The following is a 26,833-nucleotide window of genomic DNA, read 5'->3' on the forward strand; positions in this document are numbered from 1 at the left end:
CTGAGAAAGGGAGGTTATATACATGGTTACTAAATAACACATGTGGGTGATATTTAAAATCTTTTGAACTGCAAAACCTATTTTTTGGAAAAATAGTTTAATAAAACCTAGTATTTATTTATGTCTTGTGTCATATATAATATTTTTGTTATGTAGGTAATGTTTTAGAATTGTCTTTTGTATGAGGGGACGCTCTTTTTGTAATCAGAAAACGAATTGTACCAAGCTGACTTGTACTAGGAAATATTTTACAACTAGAAGATATTACTATAAAATTAAATATAATGATAAACATGTGATATTAATAAATAATGTATAAATAATAAACTCTGGTAAACCTTTTACATTAACGAAAAAGCAGCATGCTGAAATATCACGTTTTTTGTTTTATTTTTTGAATTATAGTGTTTTAGTAGTTATCTAGCTGTCGGTTTGTTTCATACGGATTGTCTTTAGATAGCATGTCTAAGTTATCATTAATTTTGGTACTAAAAAATGTTTTTTTGAATGGCTTTCTGTTTCTGGGTGATTCTATTCTTACTGATGTCCATACGCCTTCCTATTCTTTCTTATGTAACATCACTATTGGTCGTTGGTACTGTCCGTTTTGTGACTGTGGTTGATAAAGCAGTTAACTTTTGTTAAATCTGTTTTGTTACGTTTATATGAGCGCAGTTATTCTTTCTATCTGCCTTTCATAATTTCTCGTACTCTGGACAAATTTGCAAATACTGCTGTCACTTTTTTTTTTTTGTATGTGTTAGTTGTTTTTCGGTAAGGGAATGGTGTGCGAATTGCAGCAAAAGATAGTACTGTACTTATATAATTTGTGCTGCGAAATAATTATTTTTAAATGAATTAACACTCACATCTATCAATAAGGTTAATTTGATCCCAAAATAAAATAACGTACAATATTTTTTTATTATTTTAATGAAAATTTATTAAAAAAGTATTAAAAATAACGACTAAAGATAGTGCTATGTGATCAGAAAATAATACGAACGAACATGAACGTTTGATGAATTTTTCAATCAATTTAAAAACTTCTTTCAATACAAATTAAAACTCTCTTTTCAGAAACAAAGGGAATCATTTGAATTGTATGAAAAAAGTTTTAGATTGTTTCATACTACTTTGAACGTAGATTTCTTTACTGAGACGTTTTATATTTCTCTTAAGAGAAAATAAAAAATAAAATCTTTGGGATAGCGAAAATAATAACAAATGCAAAAACAATTTGCAAAAGTTTTTTTAATAATGCCTATTAGATATAATAGGATAGGTACACATTTAATACACAGTTATCCCACGCACACTGGGTGGATATAATTATTTTAATTTTTTAATTAACTTTTCTATTCATTTTGAAAGTCCTGCGTGATAAAATAAAAAAAAGAAGTAAAAATCTAAATACAAAAACAAACAAAATAGTAATATAGGAAATCAATGAATTAGCACACAATTTTACTTCGTGTTTTTTGTTTTGTTTTATTATATTTGGTTGATCAATCCACTTTCTTACGATTTTTTTCGCCATCATCAAAACTTTACCCAATTTGTCCAATACCAAAAATAAATAAATAACATTTAAAAAAAAACTAGAATGCATATTTAAAAAAAAAAAAAAAAAATGTAAACTTAGCAAAAACAACTCTTAGCAATTATTGAACCTTGGGAGTCAAAAAGTTGCAAATCATAATTAGGTGACCAACTTTTTAACACTAAACAATAGCAGGGCACAATTAGAACTCTTTATTTAGTGTGATAACAACACTTGAGAAGTGGTAAATGTTTTTGAAAGATGAACATGCCAGGACCTGCACGAGATGTTTCCAGGAGAGATAGGTCTATAAGGCTGGAAACATAGTGGAGCGGCGCGCAAAGCGGCGATGATAGCGAAGAGAAAAGCGGCAAAAACAAAAACTAGAAATAGATAGAGTTGCTCTATCTTCGCTTTGCTCGCCACTATGCGCGGTCCCATATGTTAACTTGTGTTTGATTTCGCCGCTTCGCTCTTCGCTATCATCGCCGCTTTGCTCGCCGCTCCACTATGTTTCCAGCCTAAGGGTTGTCAAGACGCCCGCCCAGTTATTAATTTAACTTTAAGCATACATAAATTTCATAGATATATTCATGTATGAATGGAACGTTTTTAGAATATGAAATCATTAGAACAAGTCTACCTAAGAAATCAGTTACTACACTATAGGAAAGTCCGATTTAGTCCATAAAAAAGAGGCCCATTTGCACCCTGGTTTTCACCATGCAAACTTCTTTTATGATTCAATAATAAAACTCTTGGAGAAGTAAATAAAAAAGTTACATCCACATTTTTAATGAATTATGAAATGTATCAATAAAAAAAAAAAAAAAACAATCGAACAAAAAAAGGACTATTCATTACGAAAAAAAATATATATATAAAATAAGTAAATGAGGTTCAGTTTTCACAAAATGGAGGAGTATTTTAAAACTAAAAAATTAAAATAAGAATACACCAACAAATACAAGCATAAATAAAATTTTTAAACAAAATCAAAAAATAACCTGATTGAACAGAAGGCATTTTTTAAAATCGTACATTCAAGTCAATATTACAGGACAGGGGGGATACCAGTTTGAACTACCACATCGAAGGAGGTGGTTCTACAGCTCATTTACGACCAAAAAGAAGTTAATATAAATCATTGTCAAGATTCTCTTACCTGTTTCCGAGAAAACTTTTTTAATAATTGGAAACTATTTTTCCTCAATAAAAGTTGCCTTAAACTCATGGACACCACCTGGAGGCCAAAGCGAATTAGAAGTACATCAATCAAAAGGGAATCCCTAAAGGGGTTTAGACACTCCAACAGTAAGTGGGGAGCTCCAGAAGACTGGAAAAATCACTCCCTAATGCCAATATATAATCCAATCCCAATCCTTCTACACAGATATACAAAGATGAAATTCCACATTTTAAAAATTGGGTAGGATTCTAATACATCCTTTAAAGTTACCATCTCTAAAATTGGATACATAGCAAAGTAGAAAATATAATATTGACACGATTGGTATTAATTATAAGCGCCTTAGCTCTATTTCACTAGAATGTAAGACAATTTTTAAGTCGGAAAATTTAGTAAGCATTTAAAAAAATTAAAATAGTTGATTACTCGAAAACTATTGATAATCGACAACATAAGAACGCTTTTGGTCGAAAATGATTATGTAGAAGCATCAACTTAAATCTGATGCTACTAGTTGTAAACTAGTAATTGTGTTTTCCTCAATTAATGCTAGAAAAGCTTTAACACTTTTTCATTTCTTATTTCTATTATAAAATATTGTCTATCTTTTCTTTTTCAAAATTTCATTTTATTTCTTTAAATCATTATTAAATATTATTTACATTTTTTTGTCAAACAATTTTTTTTTTAATCTTTTTAAATTTAATTAATTTATTTTTTTTATATATTTTCATTTTTTTTTTTATTTATTTTAATATTTTATATTAATGAAAGCTAAAAAAAATATATATATATTAGTTAAATCTATATATATTAACTTATATATTGAGGGGCAAAGGGAATATAATTACAATATTTTAAACTAATAAAGTTACAATATGTACACACACGAAAAATAACAAATACATTTTTTTCTTTGTTTTCAGATCTTGAGAAAATAAAATGTGAATGATAAATACACGAAAAATAAAACATGATAGATTCTAGGCCATTAGAGGACATAAATGTATAAATATATAGATACATATATATTTATAATTTTTTTTAATTATTTTTTTTTTTAAATATTAAACTATAAAAATCGAGGCTATAACGATTTAATTAAGAAATTAAATTAATTATTAACTTTTTGAGAAACTTAAATGTATGTATACATATATATATTTATATAAAGATACAAAGAGAGCATTTAATACTAGATTTTTTATTTTATTTTTTAAATTATTAATTAATATTTAGCAGAATTGTAAGGGCTGTTTTTTTTTTTAAATTTCTATTTTTACCCCGACCAAAAATCGAAGACATAAAAAAGGCACACATTTCCTAAGGGTAACTTATTTATGCCCCTATTTAATTAAGATTTAAACAAAACTCAGTGTAATTTTTTTTGTCAAATATAAAAAAAATTAAAGTATTTGAAAATATCTTGTTACGAGAGGGCTAATACAAATAATTCCTATAAAGTTTTTTCTAAGGTTTATGATATTAATTTCCTTTTCAAGCTGTTTTCAAATTTGTTTATATGTAGCGGGAGTTTTGTTAAACGTGTGGTTCTCCTCCCCGGAATGTTGTACTTTTACGCATCCTGTATATTGTTTCTGGCGCTTTATAGTTTAAAGGCAGTTTAAACATTTGTGGGCAGGTATGAGTGTGACTGCCTTAAATTTAGCAGGAGGGGAGCACTTGTATAATAAACATTCTCAAAAATGATCTTTGTGACATTTAGAATGGTGGAAAAAAAGTTTTAAAAAGGATCTGTTTAGAGCAGCAGAGAGAGAAAAACACTTTTTAAACGAGGAAGGAATAACCATGGGTCACAAACCGGTATCCCAAAAATGCCTGGGCCATCTTCTGTGAAAATATTTTTATCGAAAAAAACAGCCTTAGCTTTTTGTTTCAAGCCGACTTGCATATCCCGGATTGATATCTAGACTGCCATGTTTTTATACAACACTTTCAATTAAACAATTTAGCAGTCTTATTTATACCACTACCCCCAATCATATAAAAACATAGATACAAGCTGTAACGAAGTTTATGAAAAGAAAGTAACTTTTCTTCTACGAACTATCTGGATCCACCCTCTACTTCGTCTCAAAAAAATAACACTAATTAAAATGAAAAAAAAATCCACAAAAAACAGCCTTAGCTTTTTGTTTCAAGCCGACTTGCATATCCCGGATTGATATCTAGACTGCCATGTTTTTATACAACACTTTCAATTAAACAATTTAGCAGTCTTATTTATACCACTACCCCCAATCATATAAAAACATAGATACAAGCTGTAACGAAGTTTATGAAAAGAAAGTAACTTTTCTTCTACGAACTATCTGGATCCACCCTCTACTTCGTCTCAAAAAAATAACACTAATTAAAATGAAAAAAAAATCCACAAAAAACAGCCTTTAACCTCCAGTGTAGATCTGTTCAACATTTTGCACAGCCTTCATGAGTTATAAAAAAAAAAAAAAATTTACTAATAAAAATAAACTAAACATTTTTTAAAAATTATTATTTTTTTTTTAAAGTGGCGTATGGTTAAGCAGTTGTAGGCGTTGGTTTTTAGAAATGACCGATTCATCGTGTCTCGGACCGGAGGCGGCGGATATTTAACATAATTTATTACAACTATAATTTTCTCAAGTCAACAAATTATAACAAAATCCAAGGCCAAGACCGAGAATTGAACCCAATAAAATACTTTCCCCCCCTCCTCTTTTTTCTTCTTCAAATTAGCATACTTTTTGAGTAATAAATAATTTTTATTGAGAAGGCACAATCAAGATCCCATTAATTTTTATTAATACAAAATTTCTTTATTATTATATTAGGAACGTAAATTAAAAATAAATATATATTTTTCATTACATACCTGAGCAAAATATTAAGGCACTAATTTCTTCATATATCGCTTTAATTTTCTCAATTTACATATAAATGAGGCACTTTATTCTTTGAATGAATTATTTTCAATGTTCACCTCGAAAAAAAATTTTTTTCCTTCCCTACATCTATCAACACATACGCCACAAATATACCATTCTAATGAAATACACCTTTTTTAAAAAATATAATACACGATCATTAAGAAAATAATAAAAAATAAACAAAAATAGGGCCATTACGAAAAGATAGAGAGAGAGATAGAGACAGAGAGAGAAGAAAAAACGAACTAAAATGATGAAATACAAAATAAATAAGATGGTACATATAGTTAACGCGTAGTACATTTTTTTTTTTTTTTTTTACAGAGTTATTAAAAAATTAAATTATACATATAATAGTAGAACTTTACTCCTGTAAAGATTTAAAACATTTACAATACACTATATATTATTATATAATTTTATTCATCAGATATATCACACCCACAAAAAGTATTAATTTTGTAGTCTCAATAATTAAAGGCAACAATAATTTAATTTTACACAAATAGTTTTTCTTTTCATTTTATTATTTTTAATCAGTAATATGATGAGTAATAGAAATGAATAATAATTTGTTTTATATATATATACAAACTAGAGTGCAATTATAAATTGGGAAAAAAAGAAAAAAAATAATAATTCATAAGATTTATGAATTATTATTTATGAAGTCATAAAAAAAAGTTTCGATGAATACAAAGTTATCGAAATTTGAATAGAAAAATAAATATTTACTAACAATAAACTCGAAACTGTAAATGTAAATGAAGTGATTATAAGCTACAGAACTGAGAGCAGAAGGAAAACCCAGGTGTTAAAAATAAAGTAAAATCAGAAAAATATCACTGATTTCTCAATTGTGGGAAACACCTATCTAGCTGCAGGTTTTTCCTCTCCTTTTTCCCCTGCATTCCAATCCTTCTCACCTAACTTTTTTTTTACTTCACTAGATAAGGTTATAATGTATAATACATTACATTTACACTTCTGTATTTATTTTATGTATATATTTATTGTAATAAATATTTATTCAAATTCAATTCAAATTCAGAAACACGTATTTTTAAGAAATATTGTCTGTAAAACATTCTTATAAGCTAATCTCTTATCTTTTTTTAACTACCACAGAGGATCACTTTAAAAGACAACGAACTGATTTCTGCGAAGAGATTGTTCTACCATAAATTTTAATAGAAATTGAGAACCATTGATATTATGTATCTTTCTATGGCAGTTAAAACAAGAACCATTTTTTTTTTGTTTTTGCCATTAACACATAAATTGTTTAAAGAAAACATAGAATAACTTTTCTAATCATCGAAACTTTTTAGTGTGTAAAATAAAGTAAATAAAAAACCAACATATGAAATGAACAAAATGAAAATCTTGGCACCCATTAAAAAAAAACACCTTTCAGTTATAATATTGGCAGTTCAATTTAAAGGAAACATGCAGAGAGAGAGAGAACAAAAAAATATATTCATATAAATATGTATATATGCTTAAAAATGATGAAAGCAAGATTAATAAATTCGTTAATATAGTAAATGGTATACTGAAATTTAAACAAGAACAGAAACAAGTACAAGCTATTTGTTTTTCAGAGTTAATATAGCACCCTCTGAAAGAAATTTGACTGAAAATCCGGTCGATAAAACATTCCCCACCCCAAGTCAACAAATTTAAAAAAAATTCGTGAGATTTCTTTAAAAAAAAATAAAATAAAAATTGAAAAGCTTCATTTTTACACATTTCATTTAAATATCTGATATAAAATAAAAGAATATATATACATATTAATATCTACAAATAATTAATATAAGACTTTTTTTATTAATAAAAACCTAAATTAAATAAAAGACGTTGACTTGAGCGGAAAAAAAAGGGGAAAATTAAAATTTGTATCTTTTCGCGAAAGCCTCTTTTCTATATAGCAGAGTACACATTACGTTAGTATTTGTTTATTGCTTTATTTTATTTTATTTTTATATACATATAGGAAATTATAAAAGAAATGAACGAGTTTTACCTAGGATTATTAGGTCCAAGTATTCTAATGATTTAAATAAAATTTACCTTGATATTGTCAAAAAAGAGGGCACCTCCTTTTAAATCTATTTTTTACTTTCTCTATTTCTTTTTCTAAAACATGATAAAATGGCACAGTGTAGAGCGTCCAAATACAAATACAAAAAAACAAAAATTCATCTTGGCACATGATCTTTTTTAAAACCATTCTTACAACCTACGATTACCTCTTTCGGCTTTGTTTTCATGAAGGCTAATAATTCTAAATATACATAGTCAGGAAACTGGACCTAAACTCATAAATGATGGATTTACAACTTTTAAAAAACCATTTTGGGTACGGTACATTTTCAAAATTGAATTTTTCTTCCTTTTTTTTTATACTAAAAAGACAAAAGAAAACATAAAACATTAAATTCGATTAGAAAATGCTAAACATAAACCGCACCATGATTATCATTATCATCCAAACTGATTTTACTTGGATACGGAGGTGCTGGCACTGAACCTCCATCATCAAAAAATCTTCTAAATGTAAATTCAAAAAATCCATGAAAAGGTTTACCATTATCGGATAGTTCGTCTGATTGGCCCGAATCAGACGAAGAATTACGTAACTTATCTGGATCAACTGGATCAAAATTGGATGTATCAGTTGAATGTTTAATACGAGGTATGTGAGGCGGTGGGGTTCTTCTTACACCGCGTTCAAAATCTATTGGAGCGAAAAATGGATGCGCTTTAACTTCTTGAGCATTTTTACCAAGACGACGATCGGCTGATGTACATAATTTTAATATTAGATCAACACCTTCAGCGGAGACATTGGCTGCTTTTGGAATTTGTAGAGTGGTTTCCCAGTGAATAACCTGTGCAGTAAAAAGTAATATTTAATTAATCACTGTTTTCATATTAAATAAAAATATTAAATACATTTAATTAAATTTATAACTCAATACTTTAATACACAAGTACTGTATGTACGCCAGCAGATAATTCCCTAAAAAATAACAAGTACAAAAACAATGGCCTTTACTGGCTAAAAAGAAATTAAATGATAATCGTATTGCATTCAATTCAACCAATAGAAATTATATATTTGCAGATATTATTGTTATTGGGTTTAGGTTCGAAACCTTTTCCCCCCAAGACACTTGTACAGCCAGAGTAGCTTACTGCATCATCTCGTAGGTAGAAAGATAGAATAATAGATGAGGATAAAAGGTTATTAGAGAACGAAAATCCTTCCTATATTAAAAAATTCAGGATTTTCCAACAGTTTTTGTTCCGATATCATCTTAAGACAGCAACCTCAATCAAATATAACGTGCGAAAATAAATAAAGTACAACAGATATTGATAAAAATTATTGTTGAAAACTTAACAAAAGAAATGCATGTAGACATTAATGTGCGGCATGCCGAAAATAGAGAAATTGTGAGAGAATACTTAAGCACTTGAGAATGGAATAACAGAAATTAGAAGTAAGCTCTGTCATTTATTAAACCATCTAAATTCGGTAAGAAACTTCGAATAGGGCACGGAAAGCGGCGCATAAACATATATTTTTTCAAATATACTTAAAATGAATATTTTCAATTTAAATTCTATACAGAAAAATTGACCGTTCGTTCTACCCCCCCCCCTTACTAGAAAGGGAAAGAAACAAAATTAAATCAAATCAATTATTTAAATTTAAAAATAACTGAATAATCTCACCTTATACTGGGTCTCTGCTGGGGTGCTAGCCAGAAATGGCGGACTACCAAGTAACATTTCATAAAGTATAACACCAACACTCCACCAATCACAAAGCTGAGTATAGCCAGTTCTCAATAATACTTCCGGAGCTATATAATTAGGAGTTCCGACAAGTGAATGTGCAAGGCATCGTTGATGTTCTCTTCTACGTCGCCTTTCCAATGGTTTTAAAGGTTGGTGATGATGAGTAGTAGAATTGGACTGTTGATGACATCGACATTCCGCACCAGGTACCGTCCAATCTTCAGATGGCTCCATCGAATCTTGCCGACCGTGTTCACCTAGTACATAAATAAATAAATTTATTTATTTACTCACGAAAGACGATTTATGAGGTGAATCAATCTTAAAATTTTGTTGTTAATTAAAATATAACGACGGTACTCAAATTTCATTGATTTTTTTTCGTTTCTCAGCACGTATTTTTTCCCTTATTCCGATCAAATTCGGAATTTCATCCACTACCATGGGTTGCTTTGAATAGGAACATTATAGGTGGAAGTCAACTTCTCAACACTAAACTGACATATCAACCTCTGACAGATAAAAATCCAAAAATAGTTGAAGAAATAAGGAAAAAATTGTGCTATGACAGATACAAGCAACTAAATTTATCGATTATCGATATTTACCGGATTTTTAAACACATTTTCAAATTTTACAAATGCTTACCATTTCTTTGATAATATTTGGAGTTATGCGTCCACCTAAAACCTGTACATAGACCAAAATCAGTCAGTTTAATGTGACCATCCCTATCGATAAGTATGTTATCTGGCTTGATATCTCTGTGAATGAAGCCCATTTTATGAACACTTTCCACAGCGCATGTCAATTCGGCTATGTAAAACCTGAAACACATGGAAATAAATGATTAGAAATACTATTATATATTTAAAAAAAATAATAAATAAATAAAAGTGATTTCGTCTTTACTTTGCAATGCTCAAAGACGAATCACATATTGCTCCACTTTTGGGCATTCTGAGATAAACGAGTATTTCCAACAAACTGCAATTAAATAGACACTTCGTATTCATTTAAATATTAAGTTTGAGATATTTACGTATTACTTGGTATTACGTATTTTAAGTCTTTTAGATTGTGTCTGTTTAAATTTAGTTAGTATATGAAAAAAAATATAAAAAAATTGGAAGAATTTTTAAATTTATACTTAGGTTGGCTAAACCCAAGCAGTTGCACATATCTCTGCTGGACCATACGTGCATTTTAAACAATAATTATACGTATCAAATATTTTGTCTTTGCTAAACAAATCTAGGAGTCTACAATGAATGCTGCTTCTTATTAGTGAAGTACACTCATAAAATCGCCTAAATCTCTGAAGATAAGTCTAGTTCACTTCTCTTTACAGAGGAGACAAACTACTGTAGATATTAAGCAACTAGTCTGATTTGTGAGAGACCTAAATGTTGCCATACTCAACTAATGTAATCCAATTTAAATCTAGAAAACAGGCACCACATACTTTTGAAGGATGTGATCAAGAAATCATTTGGCAACGTGTGCAGAGTGATTCTTCCCAAATCTTAGTACTAATATGTTATTAACTCACTAGCAAACCCAAAACTATAATTATTATTCAAAAAAATGTTTTTCTTTGCTACAAAATCGGGAGTAATAATTTTCTAACCAATTTAAAAGGCAAAAAATAATCAATAATTCTAATGAATGTATAAGATCTGTTATTAAAAGTAATCTCATTTAAACATTTATTGGATTCCATTACCTAGCCAAAGGTTCTTCGAAGATACCAAGTTTAATAAGCAGTGACATTAGATCACCACCTGGGATGTAGTCCATTACAAAGTAGAGATTATCTTTATCCTTTTGAAACAGAAATAATGAAACATCAAATTAATAAATCTAGTATTGTAGTCTTAATGAATTGGAAATAAACGAATTTAATAAAATTTACCTGAAAAGAATAATAAAGTTTAACAACCCATTCATTATCCGCTTCGGCGAGTATGTCTCTTTCAGCTTTGACGTGGGCCACTTGATTTCGTTTCAATACATCCGCTTTCCTTAAAGTTTTCATAGCGTAAAGGTGGTTTGTATCAATTTTACGAACAAGTGTAACCTCACCGAAAGCTCCAACACCTGATAATTAAAAAAAAATAAAATAAAAATGCTCCAAAAAGAAACAAGTAGATAAGGCATGCACACAAAAATGAACCAACCTATTGGCTTGATTTTCACGAACATAGACTTGTCCATTTTGGCCCTTTTCAGTCTAATATAATTAGATTCTTTTTGTGATAACATCTTCCTCATTTGTGCCTGGGCCTCCTCAGATAATCCTATTTTAGACATTTCCGTTTCTAATTGTAAACGCCTAAATACTCGCTGTTTATGAGATTTAATAACATTTTCTACATGCTGTTCCATAAAAAATTTAAACGCCTGAGGAGAATAGTTACGAACCTGGATAAAACAAAGAAAATTCAATTTTCATAAGAATAATTATTTAAAAACAAATAATATAATAGTTTTCAGATATCCAAACATGTACAGGTTTTCTGGTGCTTTTAAGCAATTGTAAACATTATCTATGAGTGAGATCTTCTACATCCATGATTTCTAGAGACTTTTATGGGCATCAAAAATTTACTTTTGCGTTAAGAGCTTTGATAGAAGTTTAAACCGAATCTACGCCTCCTGAGGATCGTTGTTATTACAAATTTTAAACCAACTTGCACAGTTCTAATTTATAATGAAATTCACGATTTTGAAAATTACGTTCTCTTGGAAAATAATTTCCTTTAGCAATCACACAAATCGCTTATTTATATCATGTTTCACATATTCTTAAGTATTAGATATGAATAACTTACTTGACTAATACTGCTATGCCTATAATATATAATAACACTGAAAATATTTGAAATTAGAACCTAGTGGAACTTCGAAAAGTTTATAGCATTATAAAAAGATGAAATTTGGGACAGATTAGGCTATTTATACATCAGTAGTTTAACCTAATGTGAGTCAGCATTTAATGCACAAGATCAACAACTATTAAAAACTTTAACAGCCACATTTACTTACAGCGTTTCCTTGATTGAACAGCCTAAGGAATGTGAAGCTGCTATCTGCACTAAGAGTTAAGTAAACTAATTAATACTGTCTGTTAGGACAGTTGTATAAAGGTTGATCGTCAAAAACTGCACGAAAAAGCGTAACTTTGAAAAAACACCTAACTTTGTCTATAAACTAGATATCCAAACCACACTCACCTTGCAATCTCTCCTTTCTTCTTCTTTCTCTTTGCTAATATGTTTTCTCTCTGGAATTGGTGATTGGTGATCTATTTTATAAGGTCTATTGCCGTTTCCACCGCCTCCAGCACCACTACCGTTGACTACACCAGCACCACCTGTTTTTACTGAAGAAGAAGCGGTCGGTGGTAGGGGAGGTGTCCGTTGTCCACCTCCGCCACTTGGACTACTTCCAGCACCAACGCAACCTCCAAGTCCACAAGGAGCGCCAGGGCTGTCTGAACGAGGATCGTTTGCGGGCGAATATTTTCTCTGTGAATTAAAAAAATTATATTATTTTAAAAACAATGTGATAAATATAAGAAAAATATTCAGAATTATCTCTAAAATTAAACATATTAGTTTAAACTAGATAAAAAACAAAACCAGACCAGTTTTCAATACAAAAGTTAAGTTTGTATAATATATAAACATTTAAAATAATTCTTTAACTTGGCCAGCTACCTTAAACCTGCATAGCAGCGGATTTCCAAGGTTTCTCACTAGTATACCTTTTATTTACAAAGAAATCTGAGAAATACTTGTTGACTGTCTGGAACTCTGACTGAATTTATAGAGCAGAAAACACATTTCAGGTTCTCCTGTATTTGTTAGTAGTTAATTTGGTTATACAAAATAAAAATTACTCAAAATAATGCTAAAACTTTATAGAGCTGAAAATGGTATTGTTACTTGTATCCACAGCCTCCATAATCCTTAAGAAAGCAATTTTTTACTTTCAGACTGGAAAATTAAGATTACAAAACTGCTTTGATACTGGGATAGTTTTTTTTTGAAAGCCATCTTGTTTTACCGATGGCTAACTGTTGGCATGATAAGTACCATTCTTGAACTCTTTGAGGCACACGATTTTAAAGAAAATAGAAGCCCTAGTTGCACAGAATTTCTTTTATTATAAAAATAATGGAAATAAACCTTCATTTCCATTATCTTACACATGTAATCATCCCTCTCAAATAATCATCACTCTCGAAATAAGAAAAAAAGAAAAGAAAAAATTAATACCATTTCAATAGTCCTTTTTTAGTGAGGGGCGCTGGTATTGTATAATACCACTATGCAACTAATGCTTTATATGATCTTCATTCAAACACAACTTTTTACCAAAACAAAGCGGGAACTTTGCAGACAGTACAGCACTGTCCTTCAGCGCACTGTTCCTTGAAATGTTTAAGTTCCATGTTTTGACCCAATTTTTTATAAACAATATATGAATTAACAACAGCTGCATCCAAATAATAGAACAGTATGCGGTGCCACCATTTTTTACTATCGGTCAAGTTTATAATAAATATAAAAATTATTTCACTTATTTTCGTATTTACCATTGGTGCATAGCACTGCCAACTGAATGAAAAACTTTAAATAACATATTAAGCTGTATGTATGAATAACTTCAACTTTTCGAGGTGGGTTAAAATATATCCCACCACGCAGCAAAAGCTAAGCAAAAGGTGGGACAGTTTTTAACCCACCCAGCCGCAAAGAGTTAAAACAAAACAAAATACCTGCAGGGGATGGTGCACAGCCGGAGAAGTCTTTGGCGCAGTCCCGCTTTCAACAGTAGCCAGATCGTCAGCATAAGGTGATGCGATCGCCCTTTGTGCTGCCAAAGCTTGCATAGTACTATGATAACTAGGAGGCTCTGTTGTTGGCACCCCAGGCGGAGTAGCTGGCTTTTGTTGACTATGTTGGTGTTGCTGCTGTTGTTGTTGTTGTTGCTGCTGTTTCTGTTGTATGGATGATGCATATGAAGGAGGCGGAGGTTGTTGTGATGGAGATGTTGTATTGCTAGAAATTGTTGCCGAAGGCGGTGGCGAAGTTGGCGCTATGGCCGTTTGTAATACTGGTTTTTGTACCTGGGTACTTTTTACAGATTGCATTATTATTGGCGGTTGGGTTTTAGCTTGTCGTGCACCCCATGCTAGTAGCGGTGTTGGCCTAGCGACTGCAGAAGTGGGAGTTGTAGTGCCACCAGTGGATACTGTAACAGGACTAGGACTTCCAGCGCTGGCTGGTCCTGAATATATACCAGAGGAAGGACTTTTACGGTAATCTTGTTGAGTAGGACTCTGTCTACTCTGGATGGACGCTGTATACGAAGGAGGAGGTGGTGCTACTGGAAGAGGATACGGCGGAGGCGGCTCGCTAGAAGGATACAGAGATAATGCCTGCATTTGTTGGGACAATTGCTGCTGAACCTGAAACAATTGATTGGAAATTAATATTTTAGACTTGTCAAGTTAAAGCTTGTTTAACCAATTGCATTCAGTAAATAAGTGGTCATTGCCCAGGATTTTCGTGAAGATAAAGTGCTTCTTAGATAAATAAATAAATACATAAATAAAAATACCGTCTTTAATTTATTTCAAAATTCACTTATTCATTCTAGAGAAGTGGAAATAACCACAAAAGGCAACGTTTTATTTAACACCTCATTAACCTACAGTTTTACAGAGAGTTACTCATCTAGCAAAGCTGTAAGATGGAGATCATGTCAGATTTTTGTATCCTTTCTCAAAAGCTTATTAAAAATTGTATGGCAAAAATATTTACTTGAGCATTGTTTTGAACAACCATAGGTTGCCTAGATACAGGACTTGTGCCCCTCTGACCGCCGGCCGAACCAGGAGGCGGTGGGCAAGGTGCTGGGGACATCCTCTTCAACAGTTGTTGCATGTTGGTCGCTGAGTAGACATGAGGTGGAGGCGGCGGCGGCGGCGTGCTGCTCGATCGTGGCGGAGGCAGCGGTGGAGGTGGTTGGTCGTGTAGAAAACCGGACGGTGAGTATTGTCTGGCCAACTGGGAGTGATCAGTTGGCTGGCGTGGGCTATCCGATCGTGAACTACCAGCTCCACTGTCTAATGCTGGACTTCCACGGTGAAGACTTAACTCCCTTTCCAAACTCGGTTTGCGCATCAGTTTTGTGCCCAGCACCGTCATTCCTGAAAATTAAAAATATTTAATTAACAACAAAAATTAAACCAAATTTCAAATAAAATAAACGTCAATGTGATCTGAATGTCGTTTCAAATAAGGTCCATAAACCTTAAAAAAAATTATATGCTAGCTACACTTCCTTTACTAACTAATTTCAAACTGCTGCTAACCATTTAGATTTGGCTTAACTTTAAAATGGTAAGCCAGTTTCAGCAAATCTTTGTTCTTCTTCTTTGTTTTTGAAATTACGATTATTTAGTTGCGAACAAAATGAACTTTACGATGCACAGGAGTTCAGGAAAGAGATCGTAGGGCTAGCCACAAGTGGGCAGCAAACGCTATCACTTAGAGGAGGAAGAAATCCAGAAGTGTAAAGTTTGCAGACTTGAAATTGTGATAGTTTAATTAAAACCTACGATTTCAGCTCATCCAAGTTCTCTTCTGAGACGAAAATCAATGGCATTTAAAGAAAAGTCTATTAGAAGGGTTATCAATTTGATAATATGAAGGGCATGCTTTGAATTAAGTACTCGATACTTGAGGTATCAAGAATAGCTGAATGTGACTCGCAGCACTTCTAGATTGTTTGCTAATTAAGGGAACGTATTAAGAGATGATCAATTACATCTATCACATCTGCATTATTAGGTTCTGTTAGAGTTATTAGTTTATCCTAGAGATCCTAGTTTATCACCTTAATAACATTAAAATTCAAAGTAAAAAATCGGTTAATCAGAAAAGCGACTGTACTAAATACATGGTAGCGTTTTTTGTTTTTAATTTCTCTGAAAACAGCAGCAAAGGTTGGCTTTGAATGCAATAACAATTGTAAGAATCAACAAACCTACTGGAAGTGCAGCATTAGATAACCTCTAATACTGTTTAATGTTCAGTTATGTTGGTATAATTATCACAATAATTTTTAATATGAACGGGACAAACGATAAAAAAACTAATGTTTGAAGCCAAATAGAATCCATTTTTATAAATTCAAAAATTTTACAGACTACCTGTATAGACGACTATTTGCTTATAATCCAAAATAACTTACCTTATTCAAGACATTATAAAAATAAAAACATTTCCTTCTGTTTTTCACGATAGAACTATCAATTAACTGACTTTTGTTGGCACTCACTATAGCTGCAAGACAATACTTACAAAGCAATGTAACTTCTCTGAACTGTTACTTACTATAACCTTCCCTGAACTTTTTTTTTATGAAGACTAAATAAATTTATGATATCCGAATATTATGATTGTAATATTTAGTTAAAAGAATCACGAAGAGGTAAATTTCAAGAAAATGGGAAAAATAATATATATTTTTAAAAAAAAATTAGCTTATTAAAATTTTTGAACTGCATTATTTCTCCCTCAAACGTTACATTCTGCGGCATTCCAATTACTAAAAACTTAATTTTATACTTTTAAAACAAGTATATTACCTAATTTTTTCAATTTGTATATTTTATTTATTCCTTTCTTAAAAGAAGTATCAATTATCTTTGTCAACCAGTTAGTTTTTTTAACCAATAAAAACATTAAATTTTCTCTACTGTCCTCGTTGAGCTTGTACACACTAAATGAAACTAACTCACTCTTCTATCCAATTCGTAAATGGTCGAATCACTATTTCATTAGTTACAAATCGCGAATGGTGGTTAAATACATAACGGCACCAATATATACAGTAGATGCGACATTTTTAACACCAATAAGTGAGAGTTTAAACGTTATCAAGTATTTTATTTTTTCCCCAGGGTTAAATAATTACCAAATAAATTATGAATAAAGTATGCCTATTTTTATAGGCTGGCTTTACTTCCAACAACCAAATTAGGTGTCATGGATGGAGGCAACTAGAGCAAACATATTTTACTGTAAATTTCTTTTATTAACCATTAAATAAAATCCAAAGCATAAAGACCGGGAATCGAACCCAGTACCACAATACATATTAGCTTTACAGGTCACGCCTCTAACCGCTCGGCTACCGTGGCGCCTTAAATTATAAATATAAAAGATATATTCAAATAATTGCCAGTGGGTAGTTGCTCCACTTTTACACTCATTTTTCCCCCTCATCACATTTACTAGATGCTAATTTTGCTGCTGTAAATTTTTCAATAAATAAATTTAAAAAAAAAAATCCATAAAAATATGGAAGGCAAGAGTGACGGACGCAAGCTAAATCCCTTCTGACCAAAATTCCTTAAGGCTTAAAAGGGCTGACCACTGCGGCATTCTTGAAATGCACGTACATTGTAAAGTGCGTAATTCTTCAACTTATTTCACTAATATCACAGCAAACAGATGTAGTATTTTAATTGCGTTCATCTACCCCCCAGTCTTTTGAAAACTTTTACAGCGAAAAAAATTCATTTGCAACCAATATGTGTACACATGATTTGTTTTCCCCAAAATAAACTTTTAATTTTATTATCAAAATAAAACATGTGTTACCTTAATAACAAAAAAATTAGGACTCTATAGTAACGTTTTGCTATTTTCTTTTTAATGGAAAGTGTATTAAAATAAAAGTAATGTAAAAATGGTAAAAGATTCAATAGAAAGAGGTCATCATAACGTAACCCCTTATGAGGATTCAATTGATGGGCATAAAATAGAATATACAATAAAATTATTATTATCTTGTCAAATAGCTTGGTCGATTTCAAGTCGAAATGAGCCAAAAGTTGCATGGATGCTGGAAAAATTTGGTAGTGATGTACGCCTGTCGAGAAATGAAGATTTCTATCCGGGCACATTGGAGAGGGTATGTCTAATTATTGGAACAGTCACTCAGATAAAGAATACTTTGGATTGGATATTTAATGTGAAAAATGATGATAAATCTGATGAAATAAGACAAATGAAAATTTTAATACCAAAAACTTCCATGGGTTATTTAATGTATAACAGAGGCCCTAATGGTCTGAAAACATTGTGCGAACGTGAACATGTTGATATACAATTACCTGAACAACCTGGTGGCAGTGGTAATAACCTCTTGTTAAGAGAAATTTGGGCCATAATAACTGGCCAAAAGGATGCAATCATTAGAACGGTTGTAACAATGGCCAAAGTAATAACTAAAGATCCATTTTATAATATTTGCAGAAACGTTTCTTATGAAGATTTTAACGGCTACTTCAAATGGAAAGAATTAAAAAATAATATAGCTAATACTTTTAAGACATCAAGAATTCCAATGAATTGGCCGCAACAGCAACAACAACAACAACAACAACAACAACAACAACAACAGCCATTTATCCAACAAAATTACTATCATCAACAACAACCAATAAATCCTCCATTATGGGAACAACAACCATTACCATTGCACCATATACATCAACAACAACAGCAAGTATATCATCAAGAAGTTCATCAACAACCATCACTACAACAATGCGATAATCCAGTCACCACTGTTGAAAATCAACACACAGAAGAAAACAATAGTAATACAACAACACTAACACAACCTGTTGATGGCGGCAATAATGAAGCAATTGGAAAGCCAATACCTTCAATAACGACATTTTGGAATAAAGCTTCAGATCAATGGGGAAATAACAGTAATCACAATCGACGTACGGACAATAACAATTCAAATGATGTCATAATTCCTGGCATCAATTAAGTTCATTTTAAAAGTTAAATACTTTTTAGAAGAAATAATAAAAATGTAAAAGTAAATAAAGTAAGATAATTAAAGAAGGTTTATCAGAAAATTTGTTCTTAACTTAGAATAGTTCCATGTTTTTGTTTGTAATATAATTCTTTTTTATTATACTTCTTTGAAATATTAATTACTTCTAAATTAATTCCAAAACATATAACGATTCCTTGAACTCCGTCAAATACACCTATCTAGTTCTGCATACAACCTGGCCCTGTTCGGGTTTACTATTTTAGTTAGTGTAATGTAGAGCCCTGAATATTTTAGTTTCTTTCTAATGTAGTGAATAAAATTGATTTTTATATTGTTTTTTAATTTAAGGCGTGCCAACATCTGAGGTTATTGGTACCCCCAAGCGTTTTTCAGTACACAGCCAGCCTCCTAACAGCGTTCTCTCGTTAACACAGCGGAAAAGTGAGCTGTAAAATGCTCTTAGGAATAGAAAAATCTAAGGACTTGATTTTCTTATTATTTATTATTTTTACAAATAATATTTTCTCATATTTCACTGCTAACAATCAAAATAAGCCCCAATACATTTTTACAGTAGTGATTGGAAACCAAATTTTCCGACACGCTTTTAGATTCTGTGCGGAAACCACATCTTAAATTCAGAAGTAAAGAATTCTAACACTGAAGGAAAATTTGAATTTAATGTATACGCTACATTTTTGAAGCTTCAACAACTACCAGTTTTACTCGGATTCATTAAAGGCATCCTGCTAACCAGCATACTTTGCAATTCGAACTGAACAGTGCAGCCAACAGACTTTTACGCAAAGCTACCTCGAGAAAAATTCATAAAGTTCCTCGCTAGCATATCCAATTGAATAAATAAAATACTTCCACAGTTTAATACATACAATAATTATTACTCTTATTTTATTTTTATTTTTTAAAGTGTCCATCACTATTAATCATTGCAAGATTGTTAACTAACCAGCAGTGGAGACTTTGGCCAGCCCGTTGATTGGTTCAGGATGTTGTTTGGCCAATAGATCTAGCGCAGCCTCGAACCTTCCGCCGGCTAACTTCAGCGCTCTCAGTGAGGAATCCTGCAAAACAAAAATAAATTTTGCAATTAAAAAATTATGTTTTAATCAGAGTATACGAGGGTCGTTTGAAAAGACCGTGCAAAGTCAGAGAGATAGCACCACTGGCGCGTATCGAGGTTATGTTTAGTTAGTAGCATCTCTTGGAAGAACACACACCAAGTTTCAGCCAGATCGGTCTATTTCTTTGTGTTTGGCATTCGTTTGAATCGAGGAAGTCGAGTGATTTAAAAAAAAAATGGACGAAAAAGAATTTCGTGTGTTGATTAAACACTACTTTATGAAAGGCAAAACGCCTCAGGAGACTAAAGAGAAGCTTGATAAACATTATGGTGACTCTGCACCTTCGATTAGAACAGTTTATAAGTGGTTTCAAAATTTTCGCAGTGGCCATATGGGCACAAGTGACGCTGAACGTTTTGGACGCCCTGTTGAGGTTACTACTCCAGAAATCATTGATAAAATCCATGATATGGTGATGGATGACAGAAGAGTGAAGGTGCGTGAGATTGCTAGTGCTGTGGGCATCTCGAATGAACGGGTACATAATATTTTGCATCAACATTTAGACATGACAAAGCTATCCGCAAGATGGGTGCCGCAATTGCTCACGCTTGACCAAAAACCAAATCGTGTGAAGTGTTGCAAGGACGCGGTTTGCCGCTGTTCCAGAAGAATCCGCAGGACTTTAAGCGTCGTTTCGTCACTGTGGATGAAACATGGATACATCACTACACTCCTGAGACCAAAGAACAATCTAAACAATGGGTTACCAAGGGGGAATCTGCGCCAAAAAAGGCGAAAACCGTTCCTTCGGCCGGAAAGATTATGGCGACTGTCTTTTGGGATTCGCAAGGAATAATCCTCATCGACTATCTGGAAAAGGGTAAAACTATTACAGGTGCATATTATTCATCGTTATTGGACCGTTTGAAAACCGCGCTGCAAGAAAAACGCCCACGATTGGCCCACAAAAAAGTCCTTTTCCATCAAATGTTTACAGTATCCATTTTGATGGACCAACTTTGAAGAGTTGCTGTTTGACAGAAACTATGATTACTGCAAACCATTATTGGAACTAAACATACAGATATAAGAGAGAATAAGCCAACAGTATACGAGGTGTGGCTATTAAATAACGAGACTTATGCTACTACAGAAGAACTATGCAGGCGCCAAATAATGACCGACAGCTGTGCACAGCGTAAAGCCTTCTCTTTCGATTGCAGCGTGTCTCACGTGTTTTGTAGAGAAATCTGTCTGACCGGAACCGTCCTTTTGTGTAAGAGGTGTTAGTTTCGTTTTGCCGAAAACATGATGCTACACATGTAGTAGAGCAACGAATTGTCACGAAATTTCCCATAAAACTGGGTAAAACCGCTACTGAAACTTGATCTTTTATTAAAAGAAGTTTATGGCGAAGAATGTTAATCACGTGCGCAAGTTTTTGAGTGGTTCAAGCGTTTCCAAGATGGCCGAGAAGACGTCGGAGATGATGACCGCCCGGGTCGCCCTTCCACGTTCAAAACGGATGAAAATATCGATTATAATTAATCAACATTACTACCGTGAGGTGCTTGCTCAACTCTGTGAAAGAGTAAGAACAAGTCACGGGTTCTACATCAAGACAACGCGCCGGCTCACACTGCATTGTCTGTCAAGAAGACGTTTCTAGCCAAGTACAACATTCCAGTTTTAGGCCATCCGCCTTATTCGCCTGACCTGGCTGGCCCAATGTGACTTTTATCTGTTCCCCAAAGTCAAATCTTCTTTAAAGGATCACGATTTCAGTCCGTTGAAACTGTAAAAGAAAAGGCGGCACACGTCATGCAGGAGCTGACAGAAAAAGACTTCCAGCACTATTTCGCATGGTAAATTCGCATGGAGCGTTGTAGTGATAGGGAAGGGGTGTATATTGAAGGTGATAATAACTAAATATATGTAAATTTAAAATAAAATGTTTTACAGCTATAGTCTCCTTATTTAATAGCCACACCTCGTACGTCATATTGTACAATTTTAATAAGACCTTTCAATTAGTTTAATAGTCCTTCAACAAGAAATCTCTTGCTTTCTTCATGGAAAGATTTAAGAACAATACTTGCAAAGATTGACAACGCACCAGCTCACACCTCAGCAGTTGTGGTCGCAAAATTAATGGAAATAGGGTTCCAACTCGTTTCACATCCCCCCTATTCTCCAGACTTGGCTCCCTCGGACTACTATTTGTTTCCCAATATGAAGAAATGGCTGGCGGGAAAAAGATTTTATTCAATCGAGGAGGTGATTGCAGAAACGAATGGCTATTTTTCAGACTTGGACAAATCCTATTATTCGGAAGGGATCAACAAACTAGAGCAGCGTTGGACGAAGTGTATAAGCCTAAAAGGAGACTATGTTGAAAAATAAAAAAGGTTTACCCCAAAAAATTAAGTAGTTTTTATTTTTGCACGGACTTTTCAAACGACCCTCGTACATAGGAGATTAGGTCACAGCAGGGTAGTAATGCAGTTAAACTAAATGGAATGCATTTTTTGTTTAATTAATTTGCTGATCTTAAAAATAGTTAGCAACACTCTCAGATGTATATGTACGCCATCTTTAGTGGCAATGTTGTGTAATTTCCATCGTGTACTAAATGAGGATTATGTTGAGGTAATAAATCACTAAAATGGCGGTTCATTCTTGCAAGCATACTCATTTCTAAGATATCTGAATTTACTCCTGGTTGTAGTTAGACTTGGTACTCAGAAATTGCTGTCTCGTTTTACACAAATATACTTCTCTGAATTGGTTTACTTGGGTAGGGTCGTTTTTTTGTTGTAAATATTTACGCTCATCTGTTGCAATCGTAGCGTTTTAGGAGTTGCCAGTCACAATAATAAACAACGTTTTAGAGAAGCGATCAGCAGTGCAGTGTTTCTCTCTTTTGCGAGCCGCGAAAGTTTTGAAGTGTGCCGCCAAATTTTAGAAATGCATACAATAAAAATTATAACTCTTTCATTTATTTTTAACTAGTTGTTTTTGTAGTACATATTCTTTTATTTTATATTGAAAATAAACTAACTATTTTACAGTGTATTATGGATAAGTAAAATACTTTTACATTGTTAGTGCACCGCCAAATTTTGAATTAGTTAAAAGTGTGCCGCGACAAAAAAAAAGGCTGAGAATCACTGCCTTAGTGGTTACCTTGGATTGATTCCCCCACGGAGATCCTGGGTCCGAATCCAGTTATCAGTGGTAATGCAGATTTGACTTTGGGGTACAGATAAAAGTCACAGTGGGCCAGGTCAGGCGAATAAGGCGGATGGCCTAAAACTGGGATGTTGTACTTGGCTAGAAATGTCTTGACAGACAATGCTGTGTGGTAACTTACCATCCTTGATAGAGGATTTTTTTTTATTATCTAAGTGCTTCCTTCTTACAGTCCAATATGTCCGGCAATGGACCGAGGTTGCCTGTAACGAAAAAACTGCAACACTAAGCTCTGGGCACCAATGGCCTCTGACTTTACTGCGCCTCAAATTAGGAGGGGAGGGAAATAAGCAAGAAACTGTATCCATTTTGATGGACCAACTATGAAGAGTTGCTGTTTGACAGAAACTATGATTACTGCAAACCATTATTGGAACTAAACATACAGATATAAGAGAGAATAAGCCAACAGTATACGAGGTGTGGCTATTAAATAACGAGACTTATGCTGCTACAGAAGAACTATGCAGGCGCCAAATAATGACCGACAGCTGTGCACAGCGTAAAGCCTTCTCTTTCGATTGCAGCGTGTCTCACGTGTTTTGTAGAGAAATCTGTCTGACCGGAACCGTCCTTTTGTGTAAGAGGTGTTAGTTTCGTTTTGCCGAAAACATGATGCTACACATGTAGTAGAGCAACGAATTGTCACGAAATTTCCCATAAAACTGGGTAAAACCGCTACTGAAACTTGATCTTTTATTAAAAGAAGTTTATGGCGAAGAATGTTAATCACGTGCGCAAGTTTTTGAGTGGTTCAAGCGTTTCCAAGATGGCCGAGAAGACGTTGGAGATGATGACCGCCCGGGTCGCCCTTCCACGTCCAAAACGGATGAAAATATCGATTATAATTAATCAACATTACTACCGTGAGGTGCTTGCTCAACTCTGTGAAAGAGTAAGAACAAGTCACGGGTTCTACATCAAGACAACGCGCCGGCTCACACTGCATTGTCTGTCAAGAAGACGTTTCTAGCCAAGTACAACATTCCAGTTTTAGGCCATCCGCCTTATTCGCCTGACCTGGCTGGCCCAAAGTGACTTTTATCTGTTCCCCAAAGTCAAATCTTCTTTAAAGGAACACGATTTCAGTCCGTTGAAACTGTGAAAGAAAAGGCGGCACACGTCATGCAGGAGCTGACAGAAAAAGACTTCCAGCACTGTTTCGAACAATGGTAAATTCGCATGGAGCGTTGTAGTGATAGGGGAGGGGTGTACATTGAAGGTGATAATAACTAAATATATGTAAAAAAATAAAATGTTTTACAGCTATAGTCTCGTTATTTAATAGCCACACCTCGTACGTCATATTGTACAATTTTAATAAGACCTTTCAATTAGTTTAATAGTCCTTCAACAAGAAATCTCTTCCTTTCTTCATGGAAAGATTTAAGAACAATACTTGCAAAGATTTATAAAGAGAATTGATAAAACAGGAAGATTTAATTGAAGAGGAATGTAGATAAATAGATAATGCAACAAGATGGTTAGTGTGATAACTTTAATAGAAAAATGGGTCCATCAAAGATAAAGAGTTGCTCAATAGATATTGTTAAAGAAACAATTTGCTGATCATTTCGCTTTGATAGAATAATTTATAAGACCGATAAGTAACAATGATGGTATTTGCACTACTCTAAACTTTATCATTGGCTTAATTTTAGTACTTTGTTGCAAATAAAACTAGCCTAAATATCTTTCTTTGTTAATAAGGCTATTTCAAACATGTTTAAACAGAACTTTCAATAAAAATAGAACACACTGCTAAGGTTAGGTCTGCCATAGAATGCAATTTCTAAAATTAAAAAAAGGGGAAAAAGTAAATATCTCTTTTTCTTAAATAACTTTCCCATCTGTAAACAATGTAAATTCCCACAGTTAGGTTAAATTAATAATCTTCCACTAAAGAATACGTCATGCGTGCTATTTTGATCTAACAATGAAATATTATAGAGAAATTCTAATGGCCATCATCTTGAAAAGGAACAATAAATTATTTAAATTAATTAAAATGGCGTAGAATGGGTGTAAAAAAAAAGTCTGCTATTTATTAGATGCTGTCACCCACCAGTCAGGAAAATGCTTTCAAGGATTTGTTAATTGTTTTAATAAAATAACGGAATTAGATATCAATTATTCGGAAAAATTAAGCAAAGATGTTGGAATTGAAGAAACACTTAGGTTTCACATTTCCAGCCATTATCAGAGGAAGAGATTTATTAGTTTTTGGTGTAGAGATTTCGAACTTCACCGTTTTGAACTACGTTTAGCAACTAAATCAGTGATGCAACAATGTGAGACTGACTCACTGGCGGATATTTTAAAACGAGAATTTATCCTTAGCACAAATCTCCGGTCTAATCTGATCTCAAGAAAGACGAAGATGGGACTTTATAAGTACACTGATACGGCCAGTTCTCACCTATGGCACAGAAACCTGGACCACTAGAAAGGCAGATGAAAAGAAGCTCCTAGCGTTTGAAAGGCGAATACTCCGTAGAATATATGGCCCAGGACTGGAGCGGGCAGATATGGAGAAGAAGGAAAAACCAGGAGCTTTATAGCCAATATGAGGAGAAATGGATGTGGTAAGGTTCATAAAATTAGGAAAACTAAGATGGGCAGAACACGATATTCGAATGGAACAAGGCGAGATAACCAGGAGAGTGCTGAAAGACGAGGAGATCCACAGTCTAAGAAAGATTGGCCGGCCGAAGGCGATGGTGGATTGATGGTGTTGCCGCGGACGCAAGTTCATTACTGGATGGCTGCCGCACAAAATAGGGATGCCTGGCGGAGGCTTATTGAGGGGCCCAGACTCATTAGTGGGTTGTTGCGCCATTTAAGTAAGTATACTTAATTTTTAGAAGCTTCACTTAATGTGTAACAACCTTATTACCAATGTAATATACACAGGAAATGAATAAGATCACGGGTTCGAATCCAGCTGCTGGCTCTTAGAATTTTTTTTTTTTTCTCTCTTGCTAGGAGCTTCTTACAGCTGTCCGGTGATGGGACAGTAACGAGAGAACTTTGTCCCCAGAGGCCAGCAGTGCACTGGAAAAAAAAACTATGGGAAGAGCAATGACTAGACGTTGATATACTTTAATTCAAACAAAGCGAAGGGATTAGCCGAGTGGAT

The 26,833-nt window shown here is 33.1% G+C and overlaps 1 protein-coding gene across 3 annotated transcripts in view; it reads right to left on the bottom strand.

Annotated features, from left to right (window-relative positions):
* Positions 1-1,234: 1,234 nt before the first annotated feature.
* wts (serine/threonine-protein kinase warts) overlaps positions 1,235-26,833 on the bottom strand; it is a 130,611-nt gene continuing 105,012 nt past the window's right edge. The window contains exons 3-13 of one of the 3 annotated variants that reach the window (XR_012460436.1): positions 20,325-20,439; positions 15,310-15,698; positions 14,262-14,954; positions 12,712-13,005; positions 11,656-11,899; positions 11,391-11,575; positions 11,202-11,299; positions 10,124-10,302; positions 9,410-9,732; positions 7,918-8,559; positions 1,235-7,804 (exon numbers count right to left, since the gene is read on the bottom strand). Coding sequence is in view for 2 of the 3 variants with exons in the window: in XM_074134875.1 (XP_073990976.1) it covers positions 8,122-8,559; positions 9,410-9,732; positions 10,124-10,302; positions 11,202-11,299; positions 11,391-11,575; positions 11,656-11,899; positions 12,712-13,005; positions 14,262-14,954; positions 15,310-15,698; positions 20,325-20,439 (2,958 nt within the window). In the remaining variant the exon portion in view is untranslated. Of the gene's footprint in view, positions 8,560-9,409; positions 9,733-10,123; positions 10,303-11,201; positions 11,300-11,390; positions 11,576-11,655; positions 11,900-12,711; positions 13,006-14,261; positions 14,955-15,309; positions 15,699-16,744; positions 16,895-20,324; positions 20,440-26,833 lie in introns of those variants that run through there. The other 2 variants (XM_074134875.1, XM_074134876.1) reach the window with 2 other exon arrangements.

Source organism: Rhodnius prolixus, unplaced genomic scaffold, assembly GCF_049639745.1.
Source record: "Rhodnius prolixus isolate KJV_2025 unplaced genomic scaffold, Rpr scaffold_5, whole genome shotgun sequence".
NCBI lineage: Eukaryota > Metazoa > Arthropoda > Insecta > Hemiptera > Reduviidae > Rhodnius > Rhodnius prolixus.